Here is a 26,099-nt window from a genome sequence, read left to right as displayed (position 1 = left end):
AATCCCTGAATTGGAAATTGTTTGTTACACTCACGTGACTACGATGTGCAACAGAAGAAATGGACTGGTATAAACCGATGGAGCGAGGGACCAAGGAAGCATCCCAGATAGCGCTCCTTTCTCCCGAAGTGTGCACTTGTTCACTTCCCTTCATGGATTTGAATGGACATTACTGGTCTATGCCAACTCCCTCTAGAGCCAATCAAATGCTTTTAAATTTGTGTCAAGTAGTGAACGAGTGCACACTTCAGGAGGAAAGCGATTATTAGGATTCACCCCCGACCATATATAGTCATGTTACCAGTAGTATTCTTGTCTAGGTTTAGGGTACACCATGTTGCACACAGATGATTTGAACCTGCGGTAGGGAGGCATTTCAGTTCACAAAGCATGATACATTAGTTACCCATAACTTCCCTCAATCTTTTCAAAGGACTCCATTTGCCAAATGCCTCACCCACCCTGCCATACTAGTACTCAACATCAGCTTCCTTTACAAACCAGCTGCAACCTCCGCAAATCAGAGATTCAGCACCACTCAAGTGGACAGCGGTGGAATCGGAATTAGTCAGTGCCACACAGCAACAATGGACAGTAACTAGCATATGCCAGAAAATTAACAGTTATCTGAAAGTTTATCCTGCTTTGGGAAGTAGCCCAGGGTTGAATGACAAAGTTCATACAACGTTTTATAATAAGGTGCTGTTTATTTCATCATCTCATTATTAACATCTTTATGTACACTCCTTTAGTTAGCTCTGTATTGTAGTAGTTACCATCAGAGCCATGTATAAAGATACGGTTATATATAAACAGATCTTTATATATGGTTCTGGCTATTACCTAGCTCTGGTCCAGGGTGTTTACGTGCGACTTGCTAATGTCGTGCAAGTTCAGCATCAGCGAGCCGTACTTAAACGCTCTGGACCAGAGCTAGTTATTACCATATAATACACACGACCCCTCTTCCCCCAGAGGCTTAGCTCAGGCAGCCTGCAGAAATGAGGGGTAAAGATCCGGAAAAGGTGACATTGGCCTAATTCTAAACCGACCGCTAACAGCTATGCTTATTAAACTCTTCCTGTAGAGCTGAAGAGATTGAATATGAGCGTCCACCAATATGGTGATTACTCCACCTTGCTTTCTGATAGAGCTCCACCAAGTCTATCACGTGCACTTATCAGATCTTGTCAAAATTTGCAAGACAAGTGCCCAGGGGTAGAATGCTTGGGGTCGATTTGGAACTGGGAACTAATAGTCCACAGTCCTTCTCTTTTGTGAAAACAGTTTCTGAAATATAACATACTGTTGAGAAGGTTTCCCCGACCCAGGATAAGCCTCGTTCTGGACTAAAGTGCACGTTCAATGGAGATAATCTATTGAGAAATATTTTTTAAACCCAGGACTAGTCTTAGTCTGGGCCCGGGAAACCAACCCTGAATGTCCAAGAACGGCGTCACATATGTGACAGCAGAGAGAGTCATTGTCTTTAGTGCTTTGTTTGTCACCACCAGTGGCCACAAAAAACATGGCCGACAGCTTGGCTCAGACAGCTGCCAGGGGACACAACTCGTTCTGTTGAAGAGGTCCGGTGAATAGCGTTGGCCTGGCTCAAAACTTGGACTTTAGATATGGAGGGAAACGGAGCTTCTTCTAACGGTTTTCCTATTTCTTGCCATGTCGTTAGAGATACCCAACACCAACCAATGGTACTCCAATGGTGGTGGGGTGATCATGGATGGGGTGGGAGAGGGGGTGTGGTCTGCATGGTGGTTTGTCGACAGGGAGGAGGACGCATTGCAACAGAGACCTTTCACAACCACCAACCATGTCCTGTCTACAGACTAGGAAACGCCTTCTAGCCAAAAACGAGAACTGAAAACTCAGTGGGTGTCGTCTCCCGCTGAGAAGCTCAAACTCATTTTCTTTCTTACCCTTTAATTTCCCCACACAAACTCCTCCTTTTATACATTTCTGTAACGCTGTCATAAATCAAGTCTGCATTTCCCCATGCAACAGATAATTTGTTTATCAAAGGGAGGTCAGCCTGGAAATATTCTATTGTGCATCAGGCTTGAACCCTCACGAACCAAAGATATTTTTTTCCAAAGAGGGTCGGGCCTAAAAATATTATATTGTCCATCAGGCCTGATGAAGAACCCCCAAAGTCACCACCATTACACGTTGTCACCACAATTAAACGTTGTCAACACCGCTACGCCATGTAGAGGAAGGTGTTGAGATCAGTCTCATCGCGCTTGATGTACTTGTGCTCGATGAGCCACTCCATCTGCTCCTTGATCATCTTCTTCTGGGGTAGGAACATGTTTTTGAGGATCTCCACCAGCTCCGTCTGCAGCTGGGCGTTGGTGATCCTCTTCCTCATCTTCATGATCTGGATGATGGCCTCCTGGAAAGGGAGTGACAAGGGAGAGAGAGTGAATCTCAACTGATTTTCACCCTCCTTGCCTCCTCTAAATGCATTGGAGAAGAGCAAGGGGCGAAACCTCAGATCTTCTGCCCCAATGTGCGTTGAGAAGACGACGAAGGAGGACGTGAGAAAACCCAAAATTCTTATTTGCAATGATGACCTGTCAATAGGAAGCCCTTATATAGTACCTGTGTTCTCAATATCCTGAGCTGGACAATTCCCTCGTTCTCCTCCTCCCTCATTCGCTCCGTGGTGAGCTGAAGTCGGCCAATCAGGTTGATCTTCCCCCTCTTTTGGACCTTGGAGTTTTTTCTGGACACAGACACACTATTTAGAGCTGGAACTAGTGTCATTTTTTTCATTTTTTTTTATCCCCCTTTCTCCCCAATTTTCGTGGTATCCAATCGCTAGTAATTACTATCTTGCCTCATCGCTACAACTCCCGTACGGGCTCGGGAGAGACGAAGGTCGAAAGCCATGCGTCCTCCGAAGCACAACCCAACCAAGCCGCACTGCTTCTTAACACAGTGCTTCCTCCAACCCGGAAGCCAGCCGCACCAATGTGTCGGAGGAAACACCGTGCACCTGGCCCCCTTGGTTAGCGCGCACTGCGCCCGGCCCGCCACAGGAGTCGCTGGAGCGCGATGAGACAAGGATATCCCTACCGGCCAAACCCTCCCTAACCCGGACGACGCTAGCCCAATTGTGCGTCGCCCCACGGACCTCCCGGTCGCGGCCGGCTGCGACAGAGCCTGGGCGCGAACCCAGAGACTCTGGTGGCGCAGCTAGCACTGCGATGCAGTGCCCTGAACTAGTGTCATTTTTGTGCCACGTACAAGATACATGACAACCTCTAACTTCAAATTCAACCTGTAAGATAAGTAAAGCCAGCCCAAAGAGTAATCTCTGTGGCGTGGCGGTGGAAAGCCTGGTTGTAAACCCCAGCCTGTCACACATAGATTAGTGAACACTTATATTAGCCACCACTTACATTACAGAACACTTACATTAGTGAGAACTCCTGGTTGACGTAGAAGAGTGTGCCCTCGGCAAAGTCTTTGGGCGAGCCCACCACGGGGTCGTAGAACAACACCTGCCGCTTTAGCTTGGGGAACGCTACCAGGGACTGTAGGAAAAGGAGAGAGAGAAATAGAAAGAGGTAAGGAGGAGAGACTAGTCAGTACACTTAAATGTGTAATAAAAAAATAAAAACAAATTAGCTGTGAGGAGTTTAGGAGGTTGAGACATAGCAGACGTTAACAGTCGATGAAAAATGCTAATAAAAAGTACTAATAGTTATGGTCATATGGAATCTGCAGAGGAGCTTCACGGTGTGTTTGTTGAATATGGGAAAACCTCTAGGTGCCTTAAGCAAAGAATTAGTGTACATAAGAACACCATAAGGCATAATGATGAAAATTACCCTGTTGCCTGCCACTTCAATACCTGTTCACATTGTCTCCTCTTTACATTTTCAGGGTATTGAAAAAGTTGAACCTTCACCCAGAGGAGGGAACATTGAGAAAAAGCCGTACCAAAGGGAACTCTTTTGGATTTATATGCTTGGCACTTCACATCCATCAGGGCTTAATGAGGGTTTAGACATGAGGGTCATGCTCTAATATGTTTCGTTTGAGGCTTCTCCTGGTATTAACACCTGTTAAGTGTTTATGTATTATGTAAACATTTAATTTAAAATGTAAAAAATATATACTAAAACAATAAAATGTCTCCTGGTGTTTGTTTTTGTACACAGGTGTTGCTCATCATGTCTGATTGCATTGAAGCACGTTGCCTATGTGTTGCCTCTGTCATTGTGTTTGTTTCGGCTCTGATGGTTTGACGACCAAAAGCTCAATACACTACATGACCAAAAGTATGTGGACACCTGATTGTCAAACATCTCATTCCAAAATCATGGGCATTAATATGGAGTTGGTCTCCCCCTTGCTGCTAAAAACAGCCTCTACTCTTCTGGGAAGGCTTTCCACCAGATGTTCTTACATTTCTGCGGGGACTTGCTTCCATTCAGCCACAAGAGCATTAGTGAGGTCAGGCACTGATGTTGGGCGATAAGGCCTGGCTCGCAGTCGGCATTCCAATTCATCCCAAAGGTGTTCGATGAGGTTGAGGTCAGGGCTCTGTGCAGGCCAGTCAAGTTCTTCCACGCCGGTCAACAAAACAATTCTGTATGGACCTCGCTTTGTTCACGGGGGCATTGTCATGCTGAAGAAACAGGAAAGGGCCTTCCCCAAACTGTTGCCGCAAAGCTGGAAGCACAGAATCATCTAGAATGTCATTGTATGCTGTAGCATTAAGATTTCCCTTCACCGGATCTAAGGGGTCTAGCCCGAACCATGAAAAACAGCCACAGGCTATAATTCCTCCTCCACCAAACTTTACAGTTGACCCTATGGATTAAGGCAGGTAGCGTTCTCCTTGTATCCACCAAACACAGATTAGTACGTCGGACTGCCAGATGGTGAAGCGTGATTCATCACTCCAGAGAATGCGTATTCACTGCTCCAGAGTCCAATGGTGGCGAGCTTTACGCCACTCTAGCCAACGCTTGGCATTGCGCATGGTGATCTTAGGCTTGTGTACGTGCGGCTGCTCGGTCATGGAAACCCATTTCATGAAGCTCCCGACGAGGATAGACGATATGCGCTTCAGCACTCTGCGGTCCCGTTCTGTGAGCTTGTGTGGCCTACCACTTTGCGGCTGAGCTTTTGTTGCTCCTACACGTTTCCACTTCACAATAACAGCACTTACACTTGACCGGGTAGCTCTAGCAGGGCAAAAGGGGTGTGGCAGAAATAGCCAAATCCACTAATTTGAAGGGGTGTCCACATTACTTTGTGTATATAGAGTACATTTTAAATTGTGCATTGATCCTGAGTGTGCGGAGATTCCTTTTTACTTTAGTGTTTGTTGCATATCAAATTAATAAAACGCTGTGGTTAGCAGAAGTTTTTTTTCTAGTAACTTTCCCAGGTTTTCCACCAAACCTAGTTGGAAGATTGCAGGAATCAAGCAGGAATATGCAACAAATATGGAATTCCTTCAACTAATATTTCGTGGAAACATGGTAATTTTGGGAATGTTAGAGGAATCTTCCATCCTTAATCCTTGCGATAGCTAACCCTTTGACCTCTATCTATCCATTGACACCGTGCCTTACCCATAGGGTGCGTCGGAGCTCAGCGTCAGGCAGCTCCGTGGCCAGCTTGAGGTTCTCAAAGCTGATCCTCTCCCGGGGCCTCTGGTTCCAGGCAAACAGCACGGCCAGCTGGAAAGTGGTCACCTCTAGGTCGTACTGTCCCACCTCGTTCTTAAAGGTGATCTGGATAGAATTACACAGAGAACATAGAATGAATTATAGGATCTCTAGGGTCTGGACAGAGAGGAGGGTGCCTGCTACATGCTCTACACTCACAATGCCATTGGACATGAGGTGGTGCCAGTGCAGTTTCCTGCCGCTGTGGTTCTTCTTGTAGAAGTCCTCCACCTCGGGGATCAGATCCTCCAGCTCAGTGGGCAGTGACACAAACACCTTCTCTGAGCTTCGAGACCACGCCCCGGCATTCAGGATCTTGATGTTGACAGAGTCCGCTGCACAAGAGGGGAAGGAAGGGGGAGAAAGGAAATACACCCGAGTTCAAATCCATTATGTCTAATATATACACCATAGAGATACATAATATACTAGTATAACTACTTATTAATTGTTCTAGAAACAATATATTTGTTTCTAGAATGACCGATTCCCTGACTAAGATGGCCGTCATTTTTTGGCAAGTTGCTAAAAAGCGTATGTCCATTCTAGTTTCCTGTTTCATTCTATAATATACACTTTCAAGTACTTGAGCTGTGCTTTTTTCTGGTACAACGGAGTCAGTGGAATAGTCCTAAAAGTGCAAACTCAAAGCAGAATCCCAAACAGGACTGTATCAATAGCATTTGTATTACTTTTCACTAGGTCTAATCCAGCCACCTACACCAAACACCCAAACGTACAGGTACACGGGTTCGATTCCAGCTAGGGCCAGCAATACGAACATTTATGCATTCACCGTTGTAAGTTGTTTTGGATAAAAGTGTCTGCTAAATGGCATATATATTATATTAGGTAAATACAGCTACCTGGTTTACCTGATAGGGCCAGCTTGTTGTGTTTGTGACACTCTTTGAAGTTCTGGTTGAGATCCTCGGACACCTTGATGTCCTGGAACATCCGGGCCAGCTTATTCACGTAGTCTGCGGGCATGCCTACCTCCTGTAAGCAAGGTTAGAGGTAATTGGAGAAGTGGTGTAATTGTAGCTAGTCAATCATACAGACACGCACAGGTCATACCCTTAGCCACTCCACCATGTTCTCCTCGATTTCGCTGTCGGCGGAGATGTCCAGGATGAGGCGTCGCGTCAGATGGGCTTTGTGGTAGCGCATGAACACGTCTTTGTTCTGCACGTACTTCAACACCAGCAACTGCAGGATAACACACACACAGAACACCACTGTGCAATCAGGGTATTTATTACTGCACACCGTAGCAAAATGTTTTGCAACGGAAAACAAGTGTTTTTTATTGGACAAGTTTAAGTAGTCCCTCCCTGTTTCAGTCCATTTTCTTCTGTTTGGGGTCTAATGAACACGACCCAGCTAAGATTGTCCCTTCCAAAGAACAAACGTTTAAGTGTTTGCAGCTCTGAAAAAAAGCGGATAGGCGAAGCAACATGATAGACGCTCTTCTCAACCTAAGGCCACATATACACTCTGATTTTGTGTCCGAAAATGGAGACAAATGTTTTTTTAATGGGAGTCATCTGTTGCTGCATGAATGACAAGGGATGTTTGTCTGACAAAAAAAACAGTCAGTTTTTTCACAGATAAACTCACCTGAAAAATTGTTGACTTGAGATGTACTTTTGACAAACAAAAACAGACAATGATGTACGTCATAAAGCGCCTTCGGAAAGTATTCAGACCCCTTGACATGTTCCACATTTTGTTACATTACAGCCTTATTCTAAAAAGTGATTTGGAAAGGCACACACCTGTCTATATAAAAAGGTCCCACAGTTGACAGTGCATGTCAGAGCAAAAACCAAGCCATGAGGTTGAAGGAATTGTCCGTAGAGCTCCGAGACAGGATTGTTTCAAGGCGCTGATCTGCCAAAGGGCACCTAAAGACTCTCACACCATGAGAAACAAGATTCTCTGGTCTGATGAAACCAAGATTGAATTCTTTGGCCTGAATGCCAAGCGTCACGTCTGGAAGAAACCTGGCACCATCCCTACGGTGAAGCATGGTGGTGGCAGCATCATGCTGTGGGGATGTTTTTCAGCGGCAGGGAATGGGAGACTGCCTAGATCCTGACTAAAGATGAACGGAGCAAAGTACAGAGAGATACTTGATGAAGTCCTGAGCGCTCTGGAGCAGGTTCTCAGACTGGGCCGAAAGTTGGGCCAAAAATGTCTACAAAACAGTTTTTTCTTTGTCATTAAGGGGTATTGTGTGTAGATTGATGAGGGGGGGAATGATTTCGTACATTCTAGAATAAGGCTGTAACGTAACAAAATGTTAAGGGGTCTGAATACTTTCCGAAGGAAGTGTGCATGCATCTGAGTGTTGCTGTAGCCATATGGAAAGCTTGCATATCATTACACACACTCCTCCCATCCACGTACCACTTCCTTGAGCTTGGCCTCGATCTCCTCGGAGGTGAGTTTCTTGCTGAGCGGGGTTTTCCTCAGCAGCATGTCACAGTAGTTGGCCAGCAGTTCTGGACACTTTGACTCCGGCTGGGTCTTTAGACCCACCCTGACAGACAGACAGCACAGAGGAAGTAGAGCAGTGTTGTAAACACACACGTCCACTCATTAACTAATGAAGCAATTAGCAGTTCAGGAGTATTTTTTTTTTTTCAGTTGTGAAAAAACTAAAAGATCACCCAACCGTAGTTTTATCAAGTGCAACGTCACTAAAACTGTGGGAGCATTCAACTGTATGCAGGAATCCATCTTTAATTCAGTGAAGAAATGAAGGCATACAATAGGACACAGAGCGTCTCTTACCCTTTCTGCTTCAGCGGTAGTTCTAATTTAAAAATGGTAGCGTCGTTCACAACTGCTTTGTAAGCCTGAAGAAAAAAAGCATTGGTTAGGTTATGCAGTGACAACCAAGTGCATATACTGTGCATATATTAACTGACAGCGTTGTGTCAATGTTTGACAAACGTTGAAGGAACATTGGACTTCATTGGTAATGTTGTGCTGACCTTGTCCCTGGCTGTGAGGAAGCGAGGGTCATCCTGAAAGGCATCCTTCACCAGTTTACTGAAGCGGTTGAACAGGGTGAGGAGCTGCTCCACGTATTTCTCAGAGTCCTACACACACACACATTATATATATATCTATATTTTTAAAATCAGTGGAATGTTTCTTTCAGTAAATACAATACAAAAGTCATACAGAGAAGGGCAAAGATTACAAAATATAATTACAAAAAAATATCCTAAAGACCAATGTATCAAAATAAAATACTTTTGAAGTACCCCCTTAACTTTGACATGTGGTTGTTTATCTACTTTAGTTAAATGTACTGACTAAGTCGCTCTGGATGCTAAATGACCAAAATGTGAATGTAAAAATGAACACTTGCAAAGCATGCTAGGTATTATTCTATTGAGCTCTACCCCCAAACAAGACCTTATTTGAAGAAAAAATGGAATGACTGTAGAGATGGGCAACGATAGACCAAAATGTATCTTGTTATAAAATACCCTAAAGAATGTAGGAAAATAAAATACTGTTGTCAAAATACATTTTTATATATAAATATATATTTTCAAAATACATTTCAAGTAGCCAAAAAAACTAAATAAAGCCATAGACAAACCTGTGCAGTTGCAAATCAAACCAATACATGTGAATTCTTAACTTTTTGCAATTTCAACTAATTTTTTAGGAAATGGACCCTATATAATTTTCTATCAGGACTGTTGAAAAGAACAACTTCCTAATATTGAGTTGTCGCCATGTACATTGGACTGTAGTTCAGGCCAGTGACATACAAATGACATAATACTCAAAAGTAATTGATATACGCATTTCAAATAAGTGCAACGAAAATACTGCCCATTTGCCTTCGGAAAGTATTCAGACCCCTTGACTTTTTCCACATTTTGTTACGTTACAGCCTAATTTTAAATGGATGAAATAAAAAAATCCTCAGCAATCTACACACAATAACCCATAACGACAAAGCAAAAACAAGTTTAGACATTTCTGCAAAAAAAACTAAAACATTTAAAATAAGTATTCAGACACTTTGCTATGAGATACGAAATTGAGCTCAAGTGCATCCTGTTTCCATTGATCATCCTTGAGATGTTTCTACAATTTGATTGGAGTCCACCTGTGGTAAATTAAATTCATTGGACATAATTTGGAAAGGCACACAACTGTCTATATAAAAAGGTCCCTTAGATGACAGTGCATGTCAGAGCAAAAACCAAGCCATGAGGTCGAAGGAATTGTCCTTAGAGCTCCGAGAAAGGATTGTGTCAAGGAGCTGATCTGGGGAAGGGTACCAAAAATTCTGCAGCATTTAAGGTCCGCAAGAACACAGCGGTCTCCATCATTCTTAAATGGAATAAGTTTGGAACCACCAAGACTCTTCCTAGAGCTGGCTCCCCAGCCAAACTGAGAAATGGGGGACAAGGGACTTGGTCAGGAGGGTGAACAAGAATCCGATGGTCACTCTGACAAAGCATGAGAGTTTTTCTGTGGAGATGGGAGAATCTTCCAGAAGTACAACCATCTCTGCCTTTATGGTAGTGGCCAGATGGAAGCCACTCCTCAGTAAAAGGCACATGACAGCCCGCTTGGAGTTTGCACCTAAAGACTCTCACACCATGAGAAACAAGATTCTCTGGTCTGATGAAACCAATATTGAACTCTTTGGCCTGAATGCCAAGTGTCACATCTGGAGGAAACCTGGCACCGTCCCAACGGTGAAGCATGGTAGTGGCAGCATCGTGCTGTGGGGATGTTTTTCAGCAGCAGGGACTGGGAGACTAGTCAGGATCAAGGCAAAGATGAACGGAGCAAAGTACAGAGATCATTCATAAAAACCTTCTCCAGAGCGCTTAGGACCTCAGACTGGGGCTTAAAGTTCACCTTCCAACAGGAATGTCCTTGAGTGAACCAGTCAGAGCCCGGACTTGAACCAAATAGAACATCTCTGGAGAGACCTGAAAATAGCTGTGCAGCAATGCTCCCCAACCTGACAGAGCTTGAGAGAATCTGCAGCGAAGAATGGGAGGAACTCCCCAAATACAGGTGTACCAAGCTTATAGCGTCATACCCAAGAAGACGAGGCTGTAATCGCTGCCAAATGTGCTTCAACAAAGTACTGAGGAAAGGGTCAGAACACTTATGTAAATCTGAGATATATATATATATACACACACAGTTGAAGTCAGAAGTTTACATACACTTAGGTTGGAGTCATTAAAACTCTTTTCAACCACTCCACACATTTCTTGTTAACAAACTATAGTTTTGGCAAGTCGGTTAGGACACAAGTAATTTTTCCAACAATTGTTTACAGACAGATTATTTCACAGTATCACAATTCCAGTGGGTCAGAAGTTTACATACACTAAGTTGACTGTGCCCTTAAACAGCTTGGAAAATTCCAGAAAATTTCATGGCTTTAGAAGCTCCTAATAGGCTTATTGACATAATTTGAGTCAATTGGAGGTGTATCTGTGGATGTATTTCAAGGCCTACCTTCAAACTCAGTGCCTCTTTGCTTGACATCATGGGGACATCATGGGAAAATCTAAAGAAATCAGCCAAGACCTTAGAAAAAGATCGTAGACCTCCACAAGTCTGGTTCATCATTGGGAGCAATATCCAAACGCCTGAAGGTACCACGTTCATATGTACAAACAATAGTACGCAAGTATAAACACCATGGGACCACGCAGCCATCATACCGCTCAGGAAGGAGACGTGTTCTGTCTCTTAGAGATGAACGTACTTTGGTGCAAAAAGTGCAAATCAATCCCAAAACAGCAAAGGACCCTGTGAAGATGCTGGAGGAAACGGGTAAAAAAGTATCTATATCCACAGTAAAACAAGTCCTGTATTGACACAACCTGAAAGGCCGCTCAGCAAGGAAGAAGCCACTGCTCCAAAACCACCATCAAGAAGGCAGACTACGGTTTGCAACTGCAAATGGGGACAAAGATCGTACTTTTAGGAGAAATGTCCTCTGGTCTGATGAAACAAAAATAGAACTGTTTGGCCATAATGACCATCGTTATGTTTGGAGGAAAATGGGGGAGGCTTGCAAGCCGAAGAACGCCATCCCAACCGTGAAGCATGTCAGGAGTAATGGGCCAAAATTCACCCAACTTATTGTGGGAAGCTTCTGGAAGGCTACCCAAAACATTTGACCCAAGTTAAACAATTAAAAAGCCAATGCTACCAACTACTAATTGAGTGTATGTAAATGTTTGACCCACTGGGAATGTGATGAAAGAAATAAAAATCACTCACTTTTATTATTCTGACATTTCACATTCTTAAAATAAAGTGGTGATCCTAACTGACGTAAAACAGGGGAATTTTACTAGGATTAAATCTCAGGAATTGTGAAAAACTGAGTTGAAATGTATTTGGCTAAGGTGTATGTAAACTTCCAACATTAATTGTGCGTGTATGAATGTATGTATGTATGTATGTAGTATAGTATAATATATTATATATATAATATATATATAATAAATATATATATATATAATATATATATATATATTAAACAGGTCGACCGATTAATCGGAATGGCCGATTTCAGGTTCATAATCGGAAATCGGTATTTTTTGGGCGCCGATTTGCTGATTAATTTTTTTATTTTAATTACACCCTTTATTTAACTAGGCAAGTCAGTTAAGAACACATTCTTATTTTCAATGACGGCCTAGGAACAGATTTTTAATCTTGTCAGCTCGGGGGATCCAATCTTGCAACCTACAGTTAACTAGTCCAATGCTCTAACACCTGATTACATTGCACTCCACGAGGAGCCTGCCTGTTAGCGAATGCAGTAAGCTAAGGAAGTTGCTAGCTAGCATTAAACTTATCTTTATAAAAAACAATCAATCAATGACTGTCATTGCTCCAATGTGTACTTAACCATAAACATCAATGCATTTCTTAAAATCAATACACAAGTATATATTTTTAAACCTGCATATTTAGCTAAAAGAAATCCAGTTAGCAGGCAATATTAACCAGGTGAAATTGTGTCATTTCTCTTGCGTTCATTGCACGCAGAGTCAGGGTATATGCAACAGTTTGGGCCGCCTGCTCTTTGCGAACTAATTTGCCAGAATTTTACGTAATTATGACAACATTGAAGGTTGTGCAATGTAACAGGAATATTTAGACTCAGGGTGCCACCCGTTAGATAAAATACGGAACGGAATAAACGTTTTGTTTTCGAGGGATAGTTTCCGGATTAGTCAAAGGTATATGGTTTAGAGAGAAATAGTCGACGCGTTATAATTCCTGTAATAACTTGCGGCTGAATTTGAAAGCGGTTCCTTCGTTATTTTACCGTTCATGTCTTCCATAGAGAATGTCTTGATCTACTTCAAATAAGGTCTGTGTTTCGTGCAGGCTTAAACCGCCTCGACGTTTTGATACCGTGTTAAATTCTCACTAGGATAAGGTAACGTTTGTCAACATATTTTCATAAATCCACTCTACAATTTTTTATCTTTGCTTTATTTAGCCAATATTGATCAGAGTTACCTCAAATCAAATCAAATTTTATTTGTCACATACACATGGTTAGCAAGATGTTAATGCGAGTGTAGCGAAATGCTTGTGCTTCTAGTTCCGACAATGCAGTAATAACAAACAAGTAACCTAACCTAACAATTCCACAACTACTACCTTATACACACAAGTGTAAAGGGATAAAGAATATGTACATAAAGATATATGAATGAGTGATGGTACAGAACGGCATAGGCACCTTGTCCTGTGTTTCAGAGGACGCATGGCTTCTCGACCTTCGTCCTCTCCGAGCCCGTACGGGAGTTGTAGCGATGAGACAAGGTAGTAATTACTAGCAATTGGATACCACGAAAATTGGGAGAAAAAGGGGTTACATTTATTTTTAAAAATAAAAAAGGTGTCATGGGATTATGACTCGCACTTTGGTTGTCAATTCTTACCATGCCATTATTAAAATAGGATTCCTGCCTATAGAAATGACAGTTTTTGTTTTCAACATTCATCACAGGTAACTTAAACTCTTTTATTCAAACAGTTGAGAGTATTTGTCTCCTAAAGCAGACTCTTCAGTATCATTGTCACTTCAGAGCTGTGTGCGTATTTATGTATTATATTAGTGCACATTTGTGGCCTGCTGGAGGTCATTTTGCAGGGCACTGGCAGTGCACCTCCTTGCACAAAGGCGGAGGTAGCGGTCCTGCTGGCTGGGTTGTTGCCCTCCTACGGCCTCCTCCACGTCTCCTCATGTACTGGCCTGTCTCCTGGTAGCGCCTCCATGCTCTGGACACTACGCTGACAGACACAGCAAACCTTTTTGCCACAGCTCGCATTGATGTGCCATCCTGGATGAACTGCACTACCTGAGCCACTTGTGTGGGTTGTAGACTCCGTCTCATGCTACCACTAGAGTGAGAGCACCGCCACATTCAAAAGTGACCAAAACATCAGCCAGGAAGCATAGGAACTGAGAAGTGGTCTGTGGTCACCACCTGCAGAATCACTCCTTTTTTGGGGGTGTCTTGCTAATTGCCTATAATTTCCACCTTTTGTCTATTCCATTTGCACAACAGCATGTGAAATTTATTGTCAATCAGTGTTGCTTCCTAAGTGGACAGTTTGATTTCATAGAAGTGTGATTGACTTGGAGTTTACATTGTGTTGTTTAAGTGTTCCCTTTATTTTTTTGAGCAGTGTATATATATATATAATATATATATTATATATATATATATATATATTATATATATAATGTTTATTTTTTAAATAAATCGGCTGATTAATCGGTATCGCCTTTTTTTGTCCTCCAATAATCGGTATCGGTAACGGCATTGAAAAATCATAATCGGTCGACCTCTAATATATATATAAAATATTTTAAATATAAATTAGCAAACATTTCTATTTGGTCATTATGGGGTATTGTGTGTACAGTCGTGGCCAAAAGTTTTGAGAATGACAAATATAAATTTTAACAAAGTCTGCTGCCTCAGTTTGTATGATGGCAAATTGCATATACTCCAGAATGTTATGAAGAGTGATCAGATGAATTGCAATTAACTGCAAAGTCCCTCTTTGCCATGCAAATGAACAGAATCCCCCAAAAACATGTCCACCCCATTTCAGCCCTGCTACAAAAGGACCAGCTGACATGTCAGTGATTCCCTCGTTAACACAGGTGTGCGTGTTGACGAGGACAAGGCTGGAGATCACTCTGTCGTGCTGATTTAGTTCGAATAACAGACTGGAAGCTTCAAAAGGAGGGTGGTGCTTGGAATCATTGTTCTTCCTCTGTCAACCATGGTTACCTGCAAGGAAACACGTGCCATCATCCGTGCTTTGCACAAAAAGGGCTTCACGGGCAAGGATATTGCTGCCAGTAAGATTGCACCTAAATCAACCATTTATCGGATCATCAAGAACTTCAAGGAGAGCGGTTCAATTGTTGTGAAGAAGGCTTCAGGGCGCCCAAGAAAGTGCAGCAAGCGCCAGGACCGTCTCCTAAAGTTGATTTAACTGCGGAATCGGGGCACCACCAGTACAGAGCTTGCTCAGGAATGGCAGCAGGCAGATGTGAGTGCATCTGCACGCACAGTGAGGCGAAGACTTTCGGCGGATGGCCTGGTGTCAAGAAGGGCAGCAAAGAAGCCACTTCTCTCCAGGAAAAACATCAGGGACAGACTGATATTCTGCAAAAGGTACAGGGATTGGACTGCTGAGGACTGGGGTAAAGTCATTTTCTCTGATGAATCCCCTTTCTGATTGTTTGGTGCATCCGGAAAAAAGCTTGTCCGGAGAAGACGGTGAGCGCTACCATCAGTCCTGTGTCATGCCAACAGTAAAGCATCCTGAGAKCATTCATGTGTGGGGTTGCTTCTCAGCCAAGGGAGTGGGCTCACTCACAATTTTGCCTAAGAACACAGCCATGAATAAAGAATGGTACCAACACATCCTCCGAGAGCAACTTCTCCCAACCATCCAGGAACAGTTTGGTGACGAACAATGCCTTTTCCAGCATGATGGAGCACCTTGCCATAAGGCAAAAGTGATAACTAAGTGGCTCGGGGAACAAAACATCGATATTTTGGGTCCATGGCCAGGAAACTCCCCAGACCTTAATCCCGTTGAGAATTTGTGGTCAATCCTCAAGAGGCGGGTGGACAAACAAAAACCCACACATTCTGACAAACTCCAAGCATTGAATATGCAAGAATGGGCTGCCATCAGTCAGGATGTGGCCCAGAAGTTAATTGACAACATTCCAGGGCGGATTGCAGAGGTCTTGAAAAAGAAGGGTCAACACCGCAAATATTGACTCTTTGCATCAACTTCATGTAATTGTCAATAAAAGCCTTTGACACTTATGAAATGCTTGTAATTATACTTCAGTAGTCCATAGTAACATCTGACAAAATATCTAAAAGACACTGAAGCAGCAAACTTTGTGGAAATTAATATTTGTGTCATTCACAAAACTTTTGGCCACGACTGTAGATTGATGAGGGGAAAAAACAAAATAATTTTAGAATAAGCCTGTAACGTAACAAAACATGGAAAAGTCAAGGGGTCTGAATAGTTTCCGAAGGCACTATGTATTTTACATTTCTGTTAGTATAACATGTCTGTGTGTGTGAGCATGACCGTATGTGTGTGTATGAGCATGACCGCATGTGTGTGTGCTTGGGCGTGTGTGTGTGTGTAGCACTCACCGAGGTGATGGTCTCGGCGGAGGCCATCATGTCGGCCAGCCCAGCAGACATGATGTGGTCCTCTAGGTCATTCAGCATGGGTTCGATGCCACTGGGCACCTTGTCCATCAAAGAGAACATGAGGTGGAGCTCTAGGAGGTGGAGAACTACAATCAAACACTGTCCAAAGTAAGCTACAGTCTATAGATTCTATACTGAACAAAAACATAAAGCGCAACATGTAAAGTGTTGGTCCCATGTTTCATGAGCTGAAATAAAAGATACCAGAAATGTTCCATCTGCACAAAAAGCTTATTTCTCTCAAATTGTGTGTACCAATTTGTTTACATCCCTGTTAGTAAACATTTCTCCTTCGCCATGATAATCCATCCACCTGACGTGTGGCATATCAAGAAGCTGATTAAACAGCATGATTATTACACAGGTGCACCTTTTGCTGGGAACAATAATAGGTCACTAAAAAGGTACCGTTTTGTCACAACACAATGCCACAGAGGTCTCAAGTTGAGGGAGCGTGCTATTGGCATGCTGACTGCAGGAATGTCCACCAGAGCTGTTGCCAGAGAATTTAATGTTAGTTCCTCTATCATAAGCCGCCTCCAACGCAGACCACATGTAACCATGCCAGCCCAGGACCTCCACATCAGGCTTCTTCACCTGCGAGACCAGCCACCCATACAGCTGATGAAACTGTGAATTTGCAAATCAAATATTTTCTGTCAGAAAACATCTCAGGGAAGCTCATCTGCATGCTTGTCGTCCTCACTAGGGTCTTGACCTGACTGCAGTTTGGCGTTGTAACCGACTTCAGTGGGCAAATGCTCACCTTCGATGGCCACTGGCAGGCTGGAGAAGTGTGCTCATGATGGATGAATCTCAGGTTCAATTATGCTGGGCAGATGGCAGACAGCGTGTATGGTGTTGTGTGGGCGAGTGCTGTGCTGACGCCAACGTTGTGAACAGAGTACCCCACGGTGGCGGTGGGGTTATGGTATGGACAGGCATAAGGTACGGACAATGAACATAATTGCATTTTACCGACGGCAATTTGAATGCACAGAGGTACGGTGACAAGATCCTGAGGCCCATTGTCGTGCCATTCATCCGCTGCCATCACCTCATGTTTCAGCATGATAATGTACGGCCCCATGTAGCAAGGATCTGCACACAATTCCTGGAAGGTGAAAATGTCCCAGTTCTTCCATGGTCTGCATATTCACCAGACATGTCAACCATTGAGCTTTGGGATGCTCTGGATCGACGTGCACAACTGTGTTCGAGTTCCCACCAATATCCAGCAACTTCGCACAGGCATTGAAGAGGAGTGGGACAACATTCCACAGGCTACAATGAACAGCCTGATCAACTCTATCCAAAGGAGATGTTTCGCACTGCATGAGGCAAATGGTGGTCACACCAGATACTGACTGGTTTTCTGATCCACGCCCCTACCTTTGTTTATTTCTAAGGTATCTGTGGCCAACAGATGCATATCGGTGAAATCCATAGATTTCACCGGGCCTAATGGCCTAATGGATTTATGACAATTGACTGACTTCCTTATATGAACTGTACCTCAGTAAAATCTTTGAACAAAAATATAAATGCAACAATTTCAGTCTTGTTTTCTACTTCTAGATTATAGTAAATATATAGAACAAGGGGTATGCAGCAGAGCTTGGGGCCCGTATTTAAATACATCCTTAGGGGTTGGTTTCCGTTCAATTGATTGAGTCTCCATTGAACATGCTTTTTAGTTAAGGACAAGGCTTAATCTGTATCCTGGAAATCAGCTGTAGAAGTTCTATACATCACAGTGGTGGTATACTGCCAGGGTTAGAAAGCTGCCTCCAGATTTTACTGCTAAACTTCAGAAACTGAGATGTTCTACAAAGACACATTGGTTAATACTGACACACACGTAGGTAGACTATTGGTTAAAACTATCAGGACACACACACAGTACAATGTGGGTTTGTGGTCAGACACTGATGTTTGGGGGGTAATGTTGACAACATGTTGACTGACACACAGAATGGGCAAAGACAGAGGTTGACTGGTTGATGTGGACAAACTGAAATAGAAAGTGAAGTGGAAGACTGCAAGGTAATTTCCTGGTTTGCAAACCTGAGCTGGCCGAGCCTTTGGTGCCAGGAGCACTCCGGCCGTACTCACTCTCTGTCTCGTTTTGCTTGATCATGCCTGGACACTCGGCCAAGATGGTCTCCTTAAAGGACGTCACCAGGGCGTTCACGCAACACTCCATCAGCTGAGGAGGAAAACCAACAGAAAAACCATGGTCGCTCATATCACCAATAAAAAAATAGAATTGATTTATAAATAACTTTTTATATCAGCATTTGTCACAAAGTGGTTTAACATAAGGAATTATTACACTGCCATTTTTAAAGCCATGCCCTCCTTTGATCTTGACATTTCCTAAATAAGTCTATAACACTGTCATTGTTAGAATCTTAACATTACAAACAGAATTATACGTTAGGAAGGAATGTCACTTTAATGGTTGACCCCGCCCCCCCGACAGTAGGGCCTGCTCCCGACAGTAGGGCCTGCTCCCGACAGTAGGGCCTGCTCCAGACAGTAGGGCCTGCTCCCGACAGTAGGGCCTGCTCCCGACAGTAGGGCCTGCTCCCGACAGTAGAGCCTGCTCCCGACAGTAGGGCCTGCTCCCGACAGTAGGGCCTGCTCCCGACAGTAGGGCCTGCTCCCGACAGTAGGGCCTGCTCCCGACAGTAGGGCCTGCTCCCGACAGTTGAAGGTGCGGTGCCCAGTTGACAATCACCCCGACAATTGCCTAGAAACTGAACCTAAACTATACCAAAACTAATTGAACACCTATAACAGATGAAATAAATGAAGTAAAGTATGATGGAGGAGAAAGGGTGAGTTGATGAGCGAGGGGAAGCGAACAATGTATAATTATCTAATCCCCAATTGTGAATGAAGAACAGAGCGGGCCAATCTATTGTACTGGTATATTCTAATTCTAATTATGTACCCTTTATCAGTCCACCGAATCCAAGCAGTCTCATCAGTCTACTCTGGCCTACTTGGAGAACATTGTGAGAAAGTGCGTAATTTACGAATGGATGCACATACTGCGTTAGTTGCTACAAGATCTGAATGAAAACGACTCATGATGGGGAAGAAATATATGATGACATATCTGATGATTATTCTTCTGATTCTGAGCCTCAACGTGAACCTACACCACCGAGGACTAAGCGCAAAAAGCCCAGAATTGTGCGCACTGAGCAGGTGCCCGCGCAACCACCAACTGAAAACGGTGAGACAGGAGAGAGGAAGGGACGGCACCATTTGGATAGAACAAGCCGGTGACATTGCTACGGGCCGATTATCAGCACAAAATGTCATCACAGAAAGCAGACCCTACATCTCAAGCAAAAAACATCAGCAACACACTCGCCAGCTTTCATTGTTTATGTGACGTGGACATGCTCCAACTGACGCCATTGCATGAAGACACACACCATGTAAGCACGAGCTGACAATAATTGAGTATTTTCAACTGCTGTCCTCTCGACAAATTCATTTGAATGCCATTATTGCGTTTGTGGTGATTTTCACTATTTATGAAGCACACTTGGCGCTTATGGTAATGTTGAGGCTACTGATGTTTTCATAATTTGACCATGCGCCTTGGTGGTTGGGGTATTTTTTTGTTATAAAAGCAGTAAAAACTGTAGAAACAGAAACAGTGAAATTGTTACAGTAGCACCTCCGTTTCAAAAGTTTTGTGTTCTAATGAACATGGCCCTGCTCTGAACACGAGGGCTCCCCTGCTTTATATACAGACCATTCTACAGCCCATAGTAGTCACACAGAAGTGGTGGCGATATAGAATACTCACTGCTTGTACAGAGTTACATTCCCGTCTCGTCTCCAAGTAGCGCAGCGCCCGTTTCTCCTCCTCTCTCAACTTGGCGTCTGCCTGTTAGAACACACATGTTGGTTTCACCTCAGATGGATAGCCTAGCTTACAGACAAACAGTCTAGGCCCTGGGGCAAGTTGCTGAGAAATAGGGCTGTAACCCCACATTTTCAGGTTTTCCAGACATCTCAGTAGAAGGATTCCCACATTTCCTGCTTATTCTGACATCTGGAAAACCTAGGATTTTGGGAATGGTACCAGAATTTTACAGCCTACTGAGAAATCACAAAGAACATGCTGAAACAGTACTTGTCTCATACAGATCGTTTTCGATTTCTTTCGACCGCTGTCATCACTGAATTCCAAATCAAACCGTAGATCTGAAAGGAGTAGATAGGTTTAAACAGTGTGGTCATTGCTTCAAATTGCCTTCCAATTGGCTGTTTGGGATTTGCGCCATATGGCTTACATCTATGCAATCGTTTCAAATCTACATGAGCACCTGAGGAGTATGGACTAGGCTCGTCCATTTGGAATTCAAATTATAACTTATCGTGTGATTATGCTGACAGAGGAGAGCGGTTGTCACGGAGACAGAGGGTCCTGCAAAATTTCATTAACTTTACAAAAACTCCCAAGTTTTCCAAAAATTCAGGAATCCTCCAACCAGTTCTGGAAAATCTGGGAATTTTCAAAACGTTATAGGAATTGTACAACCCTAATCCTGGTAATACTCACGTATTTCATATAGTTCTGGACTCCGTTCTGCTGCAGGTAGGAGGGGGCCTGTGTTCTGTAGAACCTCTCGGTGGAGTCCATGTAGGCCTTCTCAAAGTTCTCTCTGTAAATCTGCAACTTGTCATCCGTGTTTGAACACAGGTTCACTGCAGAGGGAAGACAGGGAGGTCCCCAGGGGCCAAGTTTATTAGCACGCAACGTTTTGCAATAGTAAACAAAAATGTGCATTTCTTATTGGATGAGTCGAATTAGTCCCTTCTGGTTTCAGAACGTTTTCTTCCATTTGGTGTGTTATGAACACTACCCAGGAGGATTATAGATATCTTTGTGGAGGGAGGTTAAGAGTTCATTTAGCTCGTTCACACCACATTGCTAAAACCTAACTTGTAGTAGCTCACATTTTCACGTACATCCCACATCAATGTCATTGGGGGCTTTACACCAATATCGACATGAAATATCTATCCAATTTGGCAAATCATCTGTTGGTATTGTATACATACACCACAGTCGTGTTCATTAGGCACCTTTCTATCCCAGCTAAAGGAGACAGTATTGTTTTGCTCACCATAAGATTCCCTGACACCAATGACCAGCTGAGAGTCGAAGGCCTCCCCCAGGCGCTCGGCGTGCACCAGCTTCATGGCGCTGTCCTGGAGCCTATTCTTGATGTTGGAGAAGATGGACTCGTTCCACGTGTCCAGCATGAGCTGAGGACACAGAAGATTATTAGAACATGGCTTTATTGTAAAATATATACACTACCGTTCAAAAGTTTGGGGTCAGTTAGAAATGAAGGCTATTCCATGCGAGAAACATAAAACAATTTCAAAGGTTTTACTGAGTTAGTGCATATAAGGAAATCAGTCAATTGAAATAAAATCGCAAGGCCCTAATCTATGGATTTCACATGACTGGGAATACAGATATGCATCGGTTGGTCACAGGTTCCTTTAAAAATAAATAATAATAAGTGTATCAGAAAAACAGTCAGTATTTGGTGTGACCCCCATTTGCCTCATGCAGCACGACACATATCCATATAGAGTTGATCAGGCTGTTGACTGGGGCCTGTGGAATGTTGTCCCACTCCTCTTCAATGGCTGTGTGAAGTTGCTGGATATTGGCGGGAACTGGAATACGCTGTTGTACACGTCAATCCAGAGCATCCCAAACATGCTCAATGGGTGACATGTTTGGTGAGTATGCAGGCCACGGACAAACTGGGACATTTTCAGCTTCCAGGGATTTTGTACAGATCTTTGCAACATGATCATGCTGAATCATGAGGTGATGGCAGCGGATGAACGGCACGACAATGGGCCTCAGGATCTTGTCACGGTATCTCTGCATTAAAATTGCCATCGATAAAATGCAATTGTGTTTGTTGCCCAGTACAGTTGAAACCGGGATTCATCCGTGTGCCAGTGGCTATCAAAGGTGAGCATTTGCCCACTGTTACTAAGTCTGTTACTATGCCGAACTGCAGTCAGGTCAAGACCCTGGTGAGGACGACGAGCACGCAGATAACCTTCAGTGAGACGGTTTCTGACAGTTTGTGTAGAATTTCTTCGGTTGTGAAAACCCATAATTTCATCAGCTGTCCGGGCAGCTGGTCTCAGACATTTCCGCAGGTGAAGAAGCCAGATATAGAGGTCCTGGGCTGGCGTGCTTACACGTGGTCTGTGGTTGGGAGGCCGGTTGGTCGTAATGACAATTTCTCTAAAACGACTTGAGGTGATTAATGGTAGCTTATTGTGCAGTGTGACTAAACTGCACATTTTAGTGTCCTTTTCAAATCAAATCAAATTGTATTGGTCACATACACATATTTAGCAAATGTTATTGCGGATGTAGCGAAATGCTTGTGCTCCTAGATACTACTGTACAGTAGTATCTAACAATTCACAACAATAATACACACAAATCTAAAAGTAAAAGAATGGAATTAAGAAATGTAAATATTAAGTCGAGCAATGTCGGCGTGGCATTGAATAAAATACAGAAGAATAGAATACAGTATATACACATAAGAGATGAGTAAAGCAGTACGTAAACATTATTTGAACATTATTAAAGTGGCCAGTGATTTCAAGTCTATGTATATAGGGCAGCAGCCTCCAAAGGTGCAGGGCTGAGTAACCGGGTGGAAGCTGGCTAGTGATGGCTATTTAACAGTCTGATGGCCTTGAGATAGAAGCAGTTGTTTTCTTCTCGGTCCCAGCTTTGATGCACCTGTACTGACCTCGCCTTCTGATGATAGCAGGGTTAACAGGCCGTGGCTCGGATGGTTGATGTCCTTGATGATCTTTATGGCCTTCCTGTGACATTGGCTGTTGTAGGTAGTTTGCCCTCGGTGATTCGTTTGCCAGATCGCACCACCCTCTGGTGAGCCCGGCGGTTGTGGGCGGTGCAGTTGCCGTACCAGGCAGTGCTACAGCCCGACAGGATGCTCTCATCTGTAAAAGTTGTGCATCTGTAAAAGTTTGTGAGGGTTTAGGGCCAAGCCAAATTTCTTGAGCCTCCTGAGGTTGAAACACTGTGTGGGTGGACCATTTCAGTTTGTTGGTGATGTGTACGCCGAGGAACTTGAAGCTTTCCACCTTCTCCACTGCAGTCCCGTCGATGTGAAGAGGGGCGTGCTCCACCTGCTGTTTCCTGAAGTCCACTATCAACTCCTTTGTTTTGTTCTTACATAGCTATTCCTCTTGTCCAGATGTGATAGGGCAGTGTGCAGAGCGATGGCATCGTTTGTGGATATATTGGGGCAGAAAGCAAATTGAAGTGGGTCTAGGGTGTCAGGTAAGTTAGGGTGTCAGGTAAGTTAGATGTGATATGATCCTTAACTAGCCCCTCAAAGCACTTCATGATGACAGAAGTGAGTGCTATGAGGCGATGGTAACTTAACTAAATTACTTCTGTTTTCTTGGTTACATTTGAAGCAAGTGGGGACAGCAGACTGGAATAGGGAGAGTTTGAATATGTCCGTAAACACTCCAGCCAGCTGGTCTGTGCATGCTCTGAGGATGCGGCTAGAGATGCCGTCTGGGCCGGGAGCCTTGCGAGGTTTAACACGCTTAAATGTCTTACTCACGTCGGCCACAGAGAAGGAGCGTCGGTGGCACTGTGTTATCCTTAAAGCGGGTGAAGGTGTTTAGCTTATCCGGAAGCAAGACGTGACTAGATTGTTTCCGTGATTGTTTCTAGACCCTGCCACATACGTCTCGTGTCTGTGCTAGAGGTCGACCGAATATGATTTTTCAACGCCGATACCGATTATTGGAGGACCAAAAAAGCCGATACCCATTAAATCGGCCGATTTAAAAAAATGTATTTGTAATAATGACAATTACAACAATACTGAATGAACACTTKTTTTAACTTAATATAATACATCAATAAAATCAATTTAGCCTCAAATAAATAATGAAACATGTTCAATTTGGTTTAAATAATGCAAAAACAAAGTGTTGGGGAAGAAAGTAAAAGGGCAATATGTGCCATGTAAGAAAGCTAACGTTTAAGTTCCTTGCTCAGAACATGAGAACATATGAAAGCTGGTGGTTCCTTTTAACATGAGTCTTCAATATTCCCAGGTAAGAAGTTTTAGGTTGTAGTTATTATAGGACTCTTTCTCTCTATACGATTAGTATTTCATATACCTTAGACTATTGGATGTTCTTATAGGCACTTTAGTATTGCCAGTGTAACAGTAAAGCTTCCGTCCCTCTCCTCGCTCCTACCTGGGCTCGAACCAGGAACACATCGACAACAGCCATCCTCGAAGCAGCGTTACCCATGCAGAGCAAGGGGAACAACTACTCCAAGTCTCAGAGCGAGTGACGTGTGAAACGCTATTAGCACGCACCCCGCTAACTAGCTAGCCATTTCACATCGGTTACACCAGCCTAATCTCGGGAGTTGATAGGCTTGAAGTCATAAACAGCGCAATGCTTGAAACACAGCGACGAGCTGCTGGCAAAAAGCACGAAAGTGCTGTTTGAATGAATGCTTATGAGCCTGCTGGTGCCTACCATCGCTCAGTCAGACTGCTCTATCAAATCATAGACTTGATTATAACATAATAACACACAGAAATATGAGCCTTAATATGGTCGAATCCGGAAACTATCATCTCGAAAACAAAACGTTTATTCTTTCAGTGAAATACGGAACCGTTCCGTATTTCATCTAACGGGTGGCATCCACAAGTCTAAATATTCCTGTTGCATTGCACAACCTTCAATGTTATGTCATAATTACGTAAAATTCTGGCAAATTAGTTCACAACGAGCCAGGCGGCCAAAACTGTTGCATATACCCTGACTCTGCGTGCAATGAACGCAAGAGAAGTGACACAATTTCACCTGGTTAATATTGCCTGGTAACCTGGATTTCTTTTAGCTAAATATGCAAGTTTAAAAATATATACTTCTGTGTATTGATTTTAAGAAAGGCATTGATGTTTATGGTTAGGTAGTCGTGCAACGATTGTGCTTTTTTCGCAAATGCGCTTTTGTTAAATCATCCCCCGTTTGGCGAAGTTGGCTGTCTTTGTTAGGAAGAAATAGTCTTCCTAACAGTGTGGCTCAGTTGGTAGAGCATGGCGCTTGCAACGCCAGGGCTGTGGGTTCATTCCCCACGGGGGGACCAGGATGAATATGTATGAACTTTCCAATTTGTAAGTCGCTCTGGATAAGAGCGTCTGCTAAATGACTTAAATGTAAATGTAGTCTTCACACAGTTCGCAACGTGCCAGGCGGCCCAAACTGCTGCATATACCCTGACTCTGTTGCAAGAGAAGTGACACAATTTTCCTAGTTAAAAGAAATTCATGTTAGCAGGCAATATTAACTAAATATGCAGGTTTAAAAAATATATACTTGTGTATTGATTTTAAGAAAGGCATTGATGTTTATGGTTAGGTACACGTTGGAGCAACGACAGTCCTGTTTCGCGAATGCGCACCGCATCGATTATATGCAACGCAGGACA

General features: G+C 43.4%; 1 protein-coding gene across 4 annotated transcripts in view; it reads right to left on the bottom strand.

The window, feature by feature from the left end:
• Window positions 1-687: 687 nt before the first annotated feature.
• The window catches only part of LOC111950661 (cullin-5), a 31,625-nt gene continuing 6,213 nt past the window's right edge, over window positions 688-26,099 (bottom strand). For 2 of the 4 annotated variants that reach the window (XM_070434371.1, XM_070434372.1), the window contains exons 5-19: window positions 21,673-21,814; window positions 21,105-21,250; window positions 20,346-20,426; window positions 18,581-18,722; window positions 16,454-16,584; window positions 8,711-8,818; window positions 8,509-8,572; window positions 8,121-8,266; window positions 6,786-6,917; window positions 6,575-6,707; window positions 5,868-6,043; window positions 5,613-5,774; window positions 3,439-3,557; window positions 2,620-2,743; window positions 688-2,410 (exon numbers count right to left, since the gene is read on the bottom strand). In XM_070434371.1, coding sequence (XP_070290472.1) covers window positions 2,216-2,410; window positions 2,620-2,743; window positions 3,439-3,557; window positions 5,613-5,774; window positions 5,868-6,043; window positions 6,575-6,707; window positions 6,786-6,917; window positions 8,121-8,266; window positions 8,509-8,572; window positions 8,711-8,818; window positions 16,454-16,584; window positions 18,581-18,722; window positions 20,346-20,426; window positions 21,105-21,250; window positions 21,673-21,814 — 2,001 coding nt within the window. In that variant the 3' untranslated portion in view covers window positions 688-2,215. Of the gene's footprint in view, window positions 2,411-2,619; window positions 2,744-3,438; window positions 3,558-5,612; window positions 5,775-5,867; window positions 6,044-6,574; window positions 6,708-6,785; window positions 6,918-8,120; window positions 8,267-8,507; window positions 8,573-8,710; window positions 8,819-16,453; window positions 16,585-18,580; window positions 18,723-20,345; window positions 20,427-21,104; window positions 21,251-21,672; window positions 21,815-26,099 lie in introns of all 4 variants that reach the window. The other 2 variants (XM_023968430.1, XM_023968433.1) reach the window with 2 other exon arrangements.

This window comes from Salvelinus sp. IW2-2015, linkage group LG23 (genome assembly GCF_002910315.2).
Source record: "Salvelinus sp. IW2-2015 linkage group LG23, ASM291031v2, whole genome shotgun sequence".
Classification (NCBI taxonomy): domain Eukaryota; kingdom Metazoa; phylum Chordata; class Actinopteri; order Salmoniformes; family Salmonidae; genus Salvelinus; species Salvelinus sp. IW2-2015.
This window is presented reverse-complemented; position numbering and strand designations above follow the sequence as displayed.